The sequence below is a fragment of the Acomys russatus genome, chromosome 28 (genome assembly GCF_903995435.1).
Source record: "Acomys russatus chromosome 28, mAcoRus1.1, whole genome shotgun sequence".
NCBI lineage: Eukaryota > Metazoa > Chordata > Mammalia > Rodentia > Muridae > Acomys > Acomys russatus.
In genome coordinates, this window is record NC_067164.1 from 14,615,222 (window position 1) to 14,629,536 (window position 14,315).

Here is a 14,315-nt window from a genome sequence, read left to right on the forward strand (position 1 = left end):
ATCAATTAATTTAGGTAAGAGAAATAAGTTAGGCATTAGTGTATGTACACAGCCTGGAATAAATCCAGAAGTAAGCACAAAATATATTTTGCAGAACTAAGCTCATATACATGTTTAACAGATATAAAGTAGCCAGGCATGGTGGCACATGCCTTTAATCCCAGCACTCGAGAGACTGAGGCGGGCAGATTGCTGTGAGCTCAGGCCTGTCTGAAAACCCTGTCTTGAAAAAACCGAGGAGAAGCCGGGCGTGGTGGCGCACGCCTTTAATCCCAGCACTCGGGAGGCAGAGGCAGGCGGATCGCTGTGAGTTCGAGGCCAGCCTGGTCTACAAAGTGAGTCCAGGATGGCCAAGGCTACACAGAGAAACCCTGCCTAAAAAAAAAAACCAAAAAAAAAAAAAAGAAAAAACCGAGGAGAAGGAAACGGTAGAAGAAAAATTACTACAATGCAATATATTGAAATACAATAAAAAAGCACTTTATATATACGAAAACAAACATCAAGAAATTTAGCAAATGTTGTGGATAAGTTAACCTATGATAAATATGACATCCTGGTTTTTTGTTTTGTTTTGTTGTTGTTGTTGGTTTTTCACAGAGTTTCTCTGTGTAGCCCTGGCTGGCCTGGAACTCAGAGATCCACCTGCCTGTCTTTGCTGGGATTTAAAGGTATGCACCACCACCACTCACTTTGTCATGTACTTTTTTTTTTTTTTTTTTTTTTGGTTTTGCGAAACATAGTTTCTCTGTGTAGCCTAGAGTGTCCTGGACTCACTTTTGTAGACCAGGCTAGCCTTGAACTCACAGCAATCACCTACCTCTGCCTCCCGAGTGCTGGAATTAAAGGCGTGCACCACCACGTCCGGCGTCATGCACTTCTTAAAGACAAACATTTTACAGCCAGGTACAGTGTACAATGCCTGTAACCACCAGCACTTAGGACACTGAGCTGAAAGGACTAAAAGTTCAAGGATAACTTGAGCTGTGTAACACAAGCTCTTTTTCAAAGAGCCAAAACAGTGGACACGGTGGCACAGCCTGTAATCCCAGCACTTGGGAGGCAGAGGCAGGTGGATCTCTGACACTAGAGCCAGAGAGGTTCAGCATGCCTGCTGCTGCAACAGTGTAGTACAGCATGGTCTGGGGCTTTGTATTTAATTGCTTGTCCAATGAAATCTTTGCTCTTCTGTGAGCAAGATGCTCACATACCGAGTGGTGCTGTGTAACCTTGCCAGTAAAATAAATGCCTACACTTAGGTAGGGCAAAAGGGTAGGCAAAGCTAAGGTTCTCAGCTGGGAAGACCAAGGGATCACAGGAGGGGAATGAGAGAGGAAGCAGAGACCACCATGAGCAAATAAGAACCACGTGGCCGGGAGGAACTTGGTCTGAGGACGGGTGATGGAGAGAAGCAGCCCAGATGAAGAGCACGTGCAAGGAGCTGGTGAGTTGGCTCAGCGGTTAAGAGCGCTGGCTGCTTTTTCAAAGGTCCTGAGTTCAAGTCCCAGCAATCACAACCATCTATAATGAGATCTGGTGCCCTCTTCTGGCATACAGGTGTTACATGCAGGCAGGACACTCTAAACATAATTTAAAAAAAAAAAAAGTATGTGCAAGCATTTGTGGGAATTATGGATGGAGAGTAGCCCAGACAAAAATAACTAAAGCAAGTAACAAGATAGGTTAGGAAGTTAGTTTCTGGCCAGTTCCATAAAGTATCTCTGTCTTTTATTGATATGATAGCAGGTTAGCTAATAACCACTGAAATTTGATTTCTATATATATTTAAAATAATAGCCATTTTCTACAACAGTGTCTTCTAGACATGAGAAGGAAAGCTGCATGAATGACATCTCAGCAAGTGGTTCCTATGTAAGACCTGCCTAATAGCAGGTCTCCACCGTAGGTCAAGAGCTATAGGCAATCAATTGCTGCCCAACGAGACTCGGTTTTCTTTAAGGATGAGAGCTTGGATAGGATACCCAATCCCAAAAACTCAGCTCTAAACAAATACACACACAGGAACACTAACGGGACTCAGTAGTTTGTGTGTGTGTGTGTGTGTGTGTGTGTGTGTGTGTGTGGTGTATGTATGTGTATGTGGGTATGTGTGTGTGAAGTAGCCATTAATGTGAGAAGAGGGGGCATGAGGGGGACTGACGGGAGGAGGAGGGGTAGAGAAGATGTAAATATAGCGCTCAAGTATGAAATTCAAAAAAGAATTGTGTGTGTGTGTTACAACTGAGGAAATGTACTTAGGTTTTAAAGGGATGAAAAGCTACTGTAAAATACATTTTCTGTGTTATGATTACAGATATTAAAAGTAATTGGCCGGGTGTGGTGGCACACGCCTTTAATCCCAGCACTCTGGAGGCAGAGGCAGGCGGATCGCTGTGAGTTCAAGGCCAGCCTGGTCTACAAAATAAGTCCAGGACACTCTAGGCTACACAGAGAAACTCTTGTCTCGAAAAAAACAAAAACAAAACCCAAAACCACCATAATCATTAATTCAGGCTTTACTGAAAAGAGAATGGTTACTACCATATTACTAATTAGTAAGTTAATTATTAATTACTGCAAGCTTAATTACCTTATTATCTGGGGTCCATTGCCGTCTTATTTTCCCTTAGGACATGAATTTAGGAATAGCTCAATATACCTATGTTCTGAATATAAAATAAGGTTAGTTTTGCAAAGTCTGAAAAAGATTAAACCCCTTTTTATCACACTTTAGACAGCAATAGTAAAGCTCAGTATGGTGGCACACAGCTACATCCCCAGCTAGCTGGGGGCTGAAGTGAGTCTGAGATAGCCCAGCCAGCATGAGACCCCATCTCAAAATACGACTAACTGCTGTGCTGTCCCACCCCTATAATCCTGGTGTGCAGGAGCCTGAGGAAAGAGAACCCCGAGTTTGACGCTGGTCTAGGCTACAAGGCGAGACTGTCTCAAGCTAAATACACAACATAAAATTAAAAAAACAAAAACAAGTAAACAAGGAAAACTAACTAGACAGAAATATGCAAAATAATCAGAAGACAAATTTTGACTTTTTACATTCAAGTTAGTAGTACTGAAACAACGCAATTTCCCAAATGCAAAACCAAAGCAGTGCGGCAGGAAAGCGGCAGGCGACACTCACGAACATGGGACCGGTCCTTGAGCATAGCTGCAACAGCGTCCTCATGGGTATCAAAGTGCACGTCAGCTTCTCCGGTGGCCTTCCCACTAGAGCTATACTCCATGGTGATTCTCACGGGCTTCAGCGGGGCGAAGAACTAAACAAGGCCACCCAAAACAAACAGCTGAAGGATGAACCGAGGTTTTTGTTTTTGTTTTATACCTTTTCCCTAGCTAGTAATACGCAGTGATATACTGGGGCAAGATGCTGGAAAAATGGCCTCTGAGATGGATGACTCAATTAAAGGCACTTACCGGGCCCCCACCCCCACCCTGCCCCCCAAGCACAACACCTGAGCTCAGTCCCCAGGACCCACACGGCAGAAGTCAGACTTCCAGTTAGGTAACTTCTGACCTCCATACACATGCCATGGCACACCCGACCTGCTTCCCCCACCCCCAAAAAATTCCACACAGTAGTTAAAAGATATTGTCAAATGGCAGCATGCCAAACTTCCCAGTCAGCCTTGAGACCAGTCATCCCTCCACAGCCAGCTTGCTAAGCTGGCTCAGTAAGTTAGGTGTTTGCAGTGCACTTTCTTTGGTGTTTTTTTTTGGGGGGGGGGGGGAGGTTTTCAAGACAGGGCTTCTCTGTGTAGCCTTGGCTGTCCTGGACTTGCTTTGTAGACCAGGCTGGCCTCGAACTCACAGCGATCCTCCTGAGTGCTGGGATTAAAGGTGTGCATCACCATGCCCAGCTGCAGTGCACTTTCAACTTGTAATAAAAGAATCAAGACCCTGAATGTCAAGGAACATGCAACAGCTGCTCTGAACTGGTAGCCCAAGTATCAGCGCCTAAACTAAAAGTAAATGGACTGAACCAACTTACTTTGATTCCTAAACCTCTGCCTTATTATTTCTCTATAAAACTCATGTTTTTCTCTTTAAAATAGTATAATACAACATCAAACCTGTTATTTTTCCATTTTTAAATTATAATAGTACAAAGGCAGGCTTTTTTTGAAGAAAGAAGGTCTAACTACACCTTGGCCCAAGCTAGCCTCAAACTCCTGGGCTTCCGCACCAGACCTGTGTCAGCCATACCCTGCAGTTACAGAAGCTAGAACCAGCCTCTTCCAGGAGGGAAGATGCCAGCTAAGCAAAGGACACTGCACAAATAGTGCTTTCCCCAACATTTATTAAATTAACGCTAGTCTTACTTTAGATTGCTCAAACCTATCAAGATGAAGCCACGCACATTTATAATGTCTTGGGCATTGGCTTGGAAAGGCAATCCTCGCATGTGGACAAAATGCAGGGAAGGCGAAGTTCCAAAATCAACAGCCTCTGGCAGTTTTTCTGACATCTCTTTAGGCAAGTCTGAGGAAGAACAAAAACACTGTCAAGGACACAAAAGCTTCCAGAGCTATTAGCAGATTATAATTAGATATGACCTTTAGATCAAAGTCCTCAATTCATCTTCAACCAGAGCACATGGGCTTCAAAGGCCAAAACCTGAAATTTCTGCTCCTTAACAGCCATCTCCCGAACAACCATCAGAAGCACTTACAAACTCAAACCAGTCCCACCTCATGGGACAAGAAGATAAAATGGCCATTAATTAAATTGTAAAATAGGAGAAACTGTTTCCGTTGTAGGTACTAGAAACAGAAAATATGGTGGCAGGCTAAGCATTGTCAAATTTCACAGATCCCAAATGCTGCTTTAGAGATGAAAGAAAAAATTAAATCCAGAGGCAAACAAAACTCCTTAGTCAAGACCCAATTCTCTCTCCGCATCATTTCCCACTTTAGCTTAAACGCTGACATTTTACCTTGGTTTGTTACCCTTGTACTACCCAGCCTTTTGAGACAGTCTACAAAGTGGCCAGGATAAAGAGAAACCAGTGGTGCGGGCGGGGGTGACTGCTCAGCGGGTAAGAGTGCTGAAGGCTCTTCCACTCCCAACACCCACATACACGGTGGCTCACAACCACCTGTATCTCCCCTTGACCAGGGGATCTCAGGGCCTCTTTTGGCCTCTGAAGGTACCATGTGAAACAGATATACAGACACACATACACACAAAGCGAATAAATAAATAATAACTACTACGGAGGCCTGGAGAGGCAGCTCAGTGGTCAGCATGTACTACAGCAGCGGAGGACCAGGGTTAAGTCCCCAGCACTCATGTCAGGTAGCTCACAACTGCCTCTCACTCGAGCTCTAGGGAAGCCCTTGGCCTCCATGGGTGCTAGCATAGTGTACACATGCATACGTCAATTGAAAAAAAAATTTTTTTTTTTTTTTGGTTTCTCGAGACAGGTTTTCTCTGTGTAGCCTTGGCCATCCTGGACTCACTTTGTAGTCAATTGAAAAATTTAAAAGTAGTAATTTACAAACTAACAACAGCTGTGAGTCAAGATTGTTCAGTGAGGGCTGGAGAGACAGCTCAGTGGGGTTAAGAGCACTGGCTGCTCTTCCAGAGGACCTGAGTTCAATTCCCAGCACCCACATGGCAGCTCACCACTGTCTGTAACTCCAGTTCCAGAGGATCTGGCACCTTCACACAGACATGCAGGCAAAACACCAACGCACATAAAAATAAATAAATCCTTAAAAAAAAAAAGCCAGGTGTGATGGTGCACACCTTTAATCCCAGCACTCCAGAGGCAGAGGCAGGTAGATCGCTGTGAGTTCAAGGCCAACCTGGTCTACAAAGCAAGTCCAGAACAGCCAAGGCTACACAGAGAAACCCTGTCTTGAAAAACAAAAGAAAAAGATTGTTCAGTGAGTAAAGGCACCCATGCCAACCCTGATGATCTCGGTTCTATCTGCATCACCCAGAGGAGAGAACCAACTCTGGACGTTGACCTCTGACCTCCACACAAGAGCACAGCCACGTGGATCCATAGAGATAGACACACAAAATACATGCAATTTTTTAGTTCAAAAACACAATAATTAAACCTTTGCATATAACAAAGTTCACTCAATCCCCCTATTCTGAATCTCACAACTCATATAAGCTAGCCCTGAAGTAACAAAGCTAAGCACATGAGGCAATCTTCAGAAGAGGCAGGACCTTACCTAGCTCTTTATCATTCTCAAAAGCTGTCATAGGCCGAGTCTCCTCATTGACTTCATGCTCCTCAAATACCACTTCTGGCTCAGTTATATATTTAGCAGGAGAAGGCACCATTTTCTTTCCCTTATGAGATCCCACATGTGTCCGGACTTCATTCCTTCTGCTTGGGAATATTTCTATGTACCTAAAACAAAGCAAAAATAAAGACACAAATGGTGTAAAGTAACTTCACAGCAAACTTAAAATAGTAATTACCTAGTGTGTGATGAAAGAGACGGCTGAGCAGTTAAGAGCACCTGCTGCTTTCCCAGGGCATCATTCACTTCCCAGCACCCACGGGGGCATCTCCAGCCATCTCTAACTCCATCCAGCACAAGAGACTCAAACATCCTCTTCTGGAGCACCAGGGCACATGCACAAGTACACTCGCAACCAAAAATAAAAGAATGAGTACAGCTCTTTTGACCTTCCTGGGTACTTGGCATGTATGTGATGCACAGATAATGTATGTGAGCAAAACATAAGTGAATCTAAGTTCAAGGCCAGCCTGGTCTACAGAGTGAGTTGTGGGATAGTTATGGCTACACAGAGACACCCTGTCTTGGGGGGGGGGGGGTAATTTTAAAGAACATAGCAAAACCCTGATTTAAAAGTATGCGTTTTAGGGGCTAATATATGTGGTGGCACACAACTTTAATCCCAGCACTTGGGAGGCAGAGGCAGGTGGACTGCTATGAGTTTGAGGCCGGCCTGGCCTATAAAGCAAGCTCAGGACAGCCAAGGCTACACAGAGTAACTCTGACTTGAAAAACCAGGAATAAAAAAATTCCAGGATAGCCAAAGCTATTACACTGTCTCAAAACACACACACACACACACACACACACACACACACACACACACACACACACTGCATTTTTACTAGGTCTCTAAAACGGAAGCTAAAAGACACATCCACATCACTCCATACACTCTAATATGACATGACCTTCCTCACTCCATACACTCTAATATGATATGAACATGAAACTCTTAACAAGACAATTGACCTAATTTCTTTATTAAAAGAAGAGGGGTGGGGCTAGGGAGAAGGTTCAGATGGGTAAGTGCTCGCTGCACATGTATGAGGGTCTGAGTTCGGATCCCCAGCATCCATGTAAAAGCCAGAGGTGGTGACCTATCTTTAACCTCAGAGCTGGAACGGAAAGAGGCACGTGAACCCCAAGGGCTTGATGGCCATCAGTCTAGCCAACCAGCAAGCTCCTGTCATTGAGAGCCATCTCAAATAAGGTGGGGAGAGACTGAGAGACACAATGTTAACTTTTGGTGTCATGAACACACCACCCACAAATACACGTAACACACAGAGGGACTGAACAAGACATATCAAAGGGACCATATGAGTCCCTTAGGTCCTGTTCACACAAATCAATAGTAGAGATACTATTGTGACGGGCTGGAAAACGTGATTGGGGCAGTTCTTAGACAATAAAATAGTGCTAATTTTGTTAGATGTGACAATACTGTGATTATGAAAGAAAATTTCTTTAAAGAACATACTAAAAGGAACACAGCTAGACTTGGATTTTACACGACTACTTTTCACTTAGAACTCACTCAACATATGACAAAAAATAACAGAGTACTGAGCATTTAATGGCTCATTGTGACGTCCCGAGTCATCTACATTTGAATAATCTGACAGCCACAGTACACTGTACTCATCAAAACGACCCAAAATCAAAACTACCAACCGCTGCTCACTCACCGGTTGCCAATTTCTTCCCTATGCTTTAAAAGCGCTTGGTTGGCCATTTCCGGTTCTTCGAACTGTACGTAGGCTTCCCCTGTTTTTCTTCTCCCTCTGTAGTCCATCACAAAAGTGATGTCTACTATGTTCAGTCCTAGAATACAAGACATTTACAAATTGGTGCTGCCAACAAGAGCTTTCTTCACTGGAGTTAACAAGTTTACTCGTGCACCATAAAATTTAAAGATACCGTTTGCCAACTTCAAAGCTGTACATGCTCAAAGACAAACTATCATTATGTAAGCAAAAATCCCAGCACCTGTCAGACAAAGGCAGGAAGACACAAATACACACAAAGTCAGTGCACAGTATGTGTGAAGCCTGGAGAATGTATGCACCTGTAGCTCTCTAAGTGTTTCTTTAGTCTTTTTTTTGACAGGCGGTGGAGCCATTGGTTATATTTTAGGAGACACTATTTAAACAAAGTTACTCACAGGCATACTTTGCAGCTGGAAGACAGATTATGCTTTGTCTTCCTCTTCCTTCCTCCTGGTGCTGGGATTATAGGTGTGTACCACCACACACAGTTTATGTGGTACTGGGTCTAATACAGGGCAAGCATTCCACCAACTGAACTACACCCCAGCCCAGATGACTAAGTCATGTAAATTATTACTGTCTTGGACAAATGAGACCACTATTTTAAGAAAGCAGTTTCTTCACAGTTAAACAGATGTCATGAAACTATTCTGAAAGTTGACATCCCCTGAAGAGCTGCCTGTAAGTCCCAAACACTTCAAAAGAAAGTGTGATGGAAAAGAGACTGTGAGTCCAAACACGATATAACTGCCAACCACCTGCAAAGAAGTCTACAATGTCCTTTTCATTGCAGCTGTAAGGAAGTCCCCTCAGACGCACCACGCCGTCATTGACCACAGGCGAAGACTTGACCTGTAGGCTCTTCATTAAGGCATCCACATCTTCATTGTTTATCTCATACACTACAAAGAAAAAGCACAAAAAAAACGGACTCAAAATTTCACAAAGGAAAGCAACTGTAAAAAAACAAAAACAAAAAACATCAAATAAATACTGCTACTTGAATTCAAGCATTAACAGTTTTAATCCTTATGAATTTCTGCCAAGACTGTAGCAACTAACACTTTTCTGAATATTTACAGTGCCCCAGGCATAACCTATTTAATCCTCACAACTTTAAGACAGACTTGGGCAGTACTTTCCTTCTATAGATGTGAAAACTGAGACTGAGCCGGGGAGGTGGTTCAGCAGTTCCAAGTGTTCTGGAACCCACAATGGAAGGAGCGACTCAACCTCCTAGAGTTGTCCTCTGGTGCCCCCAGGTGGACCTTACCACATATAGCATATATTATATATTATATGTAAACACACACACACACACACACACACACACACACACACACACTGAAAAACCTTTCTTTTTAGAAAAAAGAAACAAAGCATAGCTGAAGAGACGCCTCACCAGCTAAGGGCTCATACTCTCCTTCCAAGAGGACCCAAGTTTGGTTCCCGGCAACCACATGAGGTAGCTCACAGCCTTGTACTAACTCCAGCTGCAAGGGATGTGACACTTTCTGTCACCCTCAGGACACCTGCACTCACATGCACATTCCACACATGCAACCTGTAAAATAATGTCTAACGTTTTGTTTGGAAAAAAAAAAAAAAAATGCTACCATGAAACCTAATTCTACAAGTAAGCTAGTAAGGTCTTTAAGATGTATAACATTTAATTGCTATCAATGTAAAGAGATTAGGTGACAACTGCCTTGAAAGTTTAAAAAAAATCTAAAGAGCCCACCTCCTCCCCCAGAAGTCAGACCCCGAGCTCACACACCTTCCACATACCGCTGCCCCATGTACATGCGGTGCTTCTCTAAGGCCTTCTGAACATCCTGCTCGGACTCCATCTCAATTAAGGCATCGCCCCTCCGTTTCCCATCTCTATTTAAGAGGAAATGTATTCCATTTTCACTGTTTCGGATTCTGCAGTCTAAAAACACGATTAAAGTCACTTAAAAACAAGTCAAGGTTTTGACCCAATTTTACACGTCACACAACAATGCAATTCCTAATATTCTCAAACATTTTTAGCATGCTCTTTCCCCTCCCCCAATGCCTCCCAGCTTCTTTACATAAACCCTGTCACTGAAATCATCCAAATGCTAATGAAGGTGGCGGAATCTAAAATGTTCCAAGGAGAAAAGTGGCATGTGTCCTTAATCCCAGCACTCAGGAAGCAGAGCCAGGCAGATCTCTGAGTTTGAGGCCAGCCTGGTCTACATAGTGAGTTTCAAGACAGCCAGGGTTACACAAGTTCTATCTTGTGTCAGGGAAAAGAGGAGCACATTTTTTAAAAAAGAAGGAAGGAAGGAAGAAAAGCAAAGCAAGCACAGAGGCTCAGTGTTTCCCAACCATCAAACAGCAACTCGGGTTTATTCTCAATCATCTTCCTTTAAAAATATATCCAAAGTACTTTCTGAAAAAATAATCTTTACAATAATTAACTCTGCCCCCTTTCCTTACACCAAAAGACAATTTTATATTGCCCATTTCTTTTATTTTTATTTCTTTTATTTTTACTCTATTTTTGGTTTTTCTTTATGTAGCCTTGGCTGTCCTGGACTCACTTGGACTATCTGCCTGCCTCTGCCTCTTGAATGCTGGGATTAAAGGCATCCGGCTATACTGACCATGTCTATCATGCAAACCCATGGAGAAAGCGGTGAGTGCTTTCCAGCATGTCTGACTCACGTGGCACCATCATGCCTACAGTAGTTGATACATTCAGTTTTAAGACGACGAGTTAGAATCACAACCAGACAGTGGCAATGAAAACTGACCGCACACTGGGAAATCTCCCAAGCGTATTAAGAGAAAGTGTAGCTGGTCTCCAAAATGTATGGCATGAACAGCTACTCCTCTACAAATTCCCACAGACAGGTCTGACCTTTAGTTACGCACGCAGTGAAACTTGAGTGTCAAGTGATTTCACACTCTGTAATTTTAGCATTCCTTACCTTTGTTATATTGCTATATTCAGTCTTTAAATCTATATACACTACATGTGGCACCCACAATGGCGCATGGTATGAAAATATAATCAACCAGAATGGGATTACTCGTCACCCCTACCCTCCTAACCCTCTACCCTCCTAATGCCCCACCCTCCTCACCCCTACCCTCCTAACGCCCCACCCTCCTCATCCCTACCCTCCTAACCCCCCACCCTCCTAACACCCCACCCTCCTCACCCCCCACCCTCCTAACGCCCTACCCTCCTAACACCCCACCCTCCTCACCCCCACCCTCCTCACTTCCATCCTCCTAATCCCCCACCCCCCTACCCCAAGCTGCCTCCAACCACACTGCTTATCTAAAACACATGTAAGCTATACCTGAGAAAAAGTTAAGCACATCTTCCACAGTGCAGGACCAAGGCAGTCCCTGAGCTCGGATGAGATAAACATCATCCACCTCCTCTCCTAACTTGGACCGGCCCAGTTCGTACTCAGGGAGCGGTGGGAGGTCTTCCAGGTAGGTAGTTTTGGACTCCTTTCAAGAAAAAAAGAATTGTAAAAACACTTGACAGCCTGCTTAGAAAATGATGAACATCTGTCTATAAACAGATGGGTATTATATTATTTCAGGGGTGAGAAACACACTTCTCCAACCTCTGGTTTTGTTTAGGTTTGAGAGTGTCTCTCCACATGGCCCAGGCTGCCCCAAACTCACCATCATCCTCCTGCCCCAGCCTCCCAGTGCTAGCTACAAGCTTATAGTGTCTATCCTAAGGCAATATGCCAGTATATTCTGGTGGTAGTAAAAGCACTAAAGGCAGCCCTGGGAGTAAGAATGCTTTCATTAAAAGCCATACAATGACAATTATATCGATTAATTGAGTATTGTCAACTGGCAATACCTAAGGGCCCCAAACACACAAAACACCACATCAAACATTATCTCAAAGCACTGACGATCTGGAACAAGGCAAAATCCTGAACAAGAAGCCTTAAGTGTTATAATCAAAATACTGTAAATCTTAAAAACTACAGAAAAAAACTAGAGATATGAGGTGGCCTTGTGGGAGATATAAAAGATAGGACATTTCACTATGAGAGGTGAGGGGAAGTAATGGCACCTGAAAAGTGGCAATCCCATTTGTCTACACTGGACAGTAAACATTTAGAGCCAACCACCAGCTGGCCAAAGGAAGTCGGTACCACACACTAGCCGATGGCTTTGTATGTTGGGATCAGTGAAGGATATTTCACTTAGTAGGCAAAGGAAGTGAATAAAGACATTGGGATCTGGGTAAATGCCTATGAAAAAGATCAACGTAAATAAAGAACAGGTGACTAGGAAAAGAACATAAAAGGCAAAGGTGAGAGCGCCAGGGGCCTCAAACACTGCTACTGTCCCTATTTTCCCAGAATCCCATAAACATCTCAGGCGTTTACAAAACAGGACAGCAGAAAAGTATTGGGCCGGGATTCAAATCAATTAGCTCAGCTACTGGCAGACATCAGCCATGCAGATGAACCACCCAGATAGCACTAATTCAAGGAGGCACAAAACTGAATTAAGATAAAACACGGCCCGTGGCATTAGGGGACAGGTAGACAGACCAGAAGCGTGCACTTTTCCACGTAAGACGCCAAAAGACAAATGCTTCACATACAGAGGGCACAATATTTGCAATACGAAACCTTATCATGTCTTTCTTTAAAAAACGAAGAGAAAATTATCATTGATTCACAACTGAGGCCCCCAAATCCTCACCCACGGACGCCCCCGCCCCACACATGTTCTCTTCCAATTTCCCACGGTCTCCCCACAGCTCTCCGCGTCCGCAGAGACCCGCCAGCCGAAAGGTCCCTTCGGTCAAGGCGAGTGGACATGCAGAGGTGACCTTCAGTCAGGTGGACGCCCGCCTCTTCCCGCGGATGCGAGAGAGGGGCGCGCGGGGTCCGTTCCCAGGCTAGCCCACGCTCCCGCGCGCGAGCGGGGCTGCACGTCGGTGGCCAGCCAAGGAGGCCCGAGCCGCCCGGCCTATCGCTCCCACCGCAGGGCCGGCCGGGACCCTCCGCGGGCTCGGGCCTCTCGGCTTCACCTCCAGCGGGCAGAGAAGCTGGGGGGGGATGCGAGGTGGGGGACTTCGGCGGGCCCCCAAAACCTACCATGGGCCCGGCGGGAAGCAAGGCCTCAACATTCACCCCAGCCACACTTACACTGCCCAACCGCCCAGACTCGGAGGGAACAAAACAAGGAGAAAAGCCGGGGCCCGGGAGAGCGTCCCTTGTTCCCGTGCCCAATAGGAGGACGGAGCGGGAGGGAGGCGGGGGTGCGGCGCGTGCCGCGGATCCCCGGGCGCGCCCGCGAGGCGCACGCGGACGGACGCGGGCGCGCGGCCGCCACGTACCTGGCAGTAACCTCGCGCCGGGGCCGCGGCGGCGGCGGCCAGCGATCGCGGCAGCAGCGGGGCGCGCGGGGCCGAGTAGGACGCGGCTGCGGCCGCGGCGGCGGAGGGCCGGGCCGGAATGGGACCCGCCAGCCTCCCGGCGGCCGGGGACCCGAGCTGCAGGCCCCGCGTCTGGGAAGCGGCGGCCGCGGCGGCCCCGAGGAGCAGCAGCAGGCGGCGGCGACCAGAGACGCCCGACGGGAAGGTGCCGGCGGCCGAGTAGAAGGGCAGGCAGGCGGCGCCGGTACGCCGACAGCTGCTGCAGTTGCAGCCGCAGCCCCGGAGCAACGCCCCTAGCACCCAGCGCGTCCCGGCCATGGGCTCCGGTGGCGGCGCGGGGCCCGGAGGTTGCCGCTGTGGCGCGAGTCGAGGGGAAGTGGAATCCAGGGCGGGGGAGGGGCACCGAGCACATGCGCCGCGCGCACCGGAGGCTGAGACGAGTCTTGGAGGCGGAGGAGAGCGAGCGGCTCCGCCCCGGGGGCGGGGCTGCCTTGCCGGTAGACGGTGCGACCTGAGAGGCTCCGCAGTGGAAGCCCGCCCTTCCAGGCCCTGCGGCTCACAGTTTGTGGGCCATGGGGGCGGGAGGATGCTTCTGGAAGGGATATGGTACCTAACCGCAGAACGTGTTGGGACGATGCCCAGGGGACATTGGTACCCTCAACCTCGAAATAAGTGCGGAAGGCCAACTTTGTCTTGAACCGAAGCACAAATTTATATTATATATTATGTATAATATATTATGCTTATATATTATGTATATATATTATAAAGCTGTACTTAATAAGACAGTATAGTCACAAGTGGACGTGCAGAGATTGGCAAATAAATAAATAATGAATGGTTGTGCGATTTTCCTCC

At 46.2% G+C, this 14,315-nt stretch overlaps 1 protein-coding gene across 2 annotated transcripts; it reads right to left on the bottom strand.

The window, feature by feature from the left end:
- Positions 1–3,044: 3,044 nt before the first annotated feature.
- Positions 3,045–13,828, bottom strand: Grsf1 (G-rich RNA sequence binding factor 1). 2 transcript variants are annotated; one of them, XM_051170431.1, is made up of 8 exons: positions 13,419–13,828; positions 11,395–11,551; positions 9,834–9,989; positions 8,815–8,958; positions 7,976–8,111; positions 6,210–6,391; positions 4,379–4,500; positions 3,045–3,278 (listed from the first exon to the last, which is right to left on the bottom strand). In XM_051170431.1, the coding sequence occupies exons 1-8, from the start codon at positions 13,773–13,775 to the stop codon at positions 3,060–3,062; spliced, it is 1,473 nt and encodes a 490-aa protein (XP_051026388.1). In that variant the 5' UTR covers positions 13,776–13,828; the 3' UTR covers positions 3,045–3,059. The 2 variants fall into 2 exon arrangements, with proteins under 2 accessions (XP_051026388.1, XP_051026387.1); XM_051170430.1 differs by lacking the exon at positions 13,419–13,828 and adding an exon at positions 13,177–13,374.
- Between the last annotated feature and the right edge of the window lie 487 nt (positions 13,829–14,315).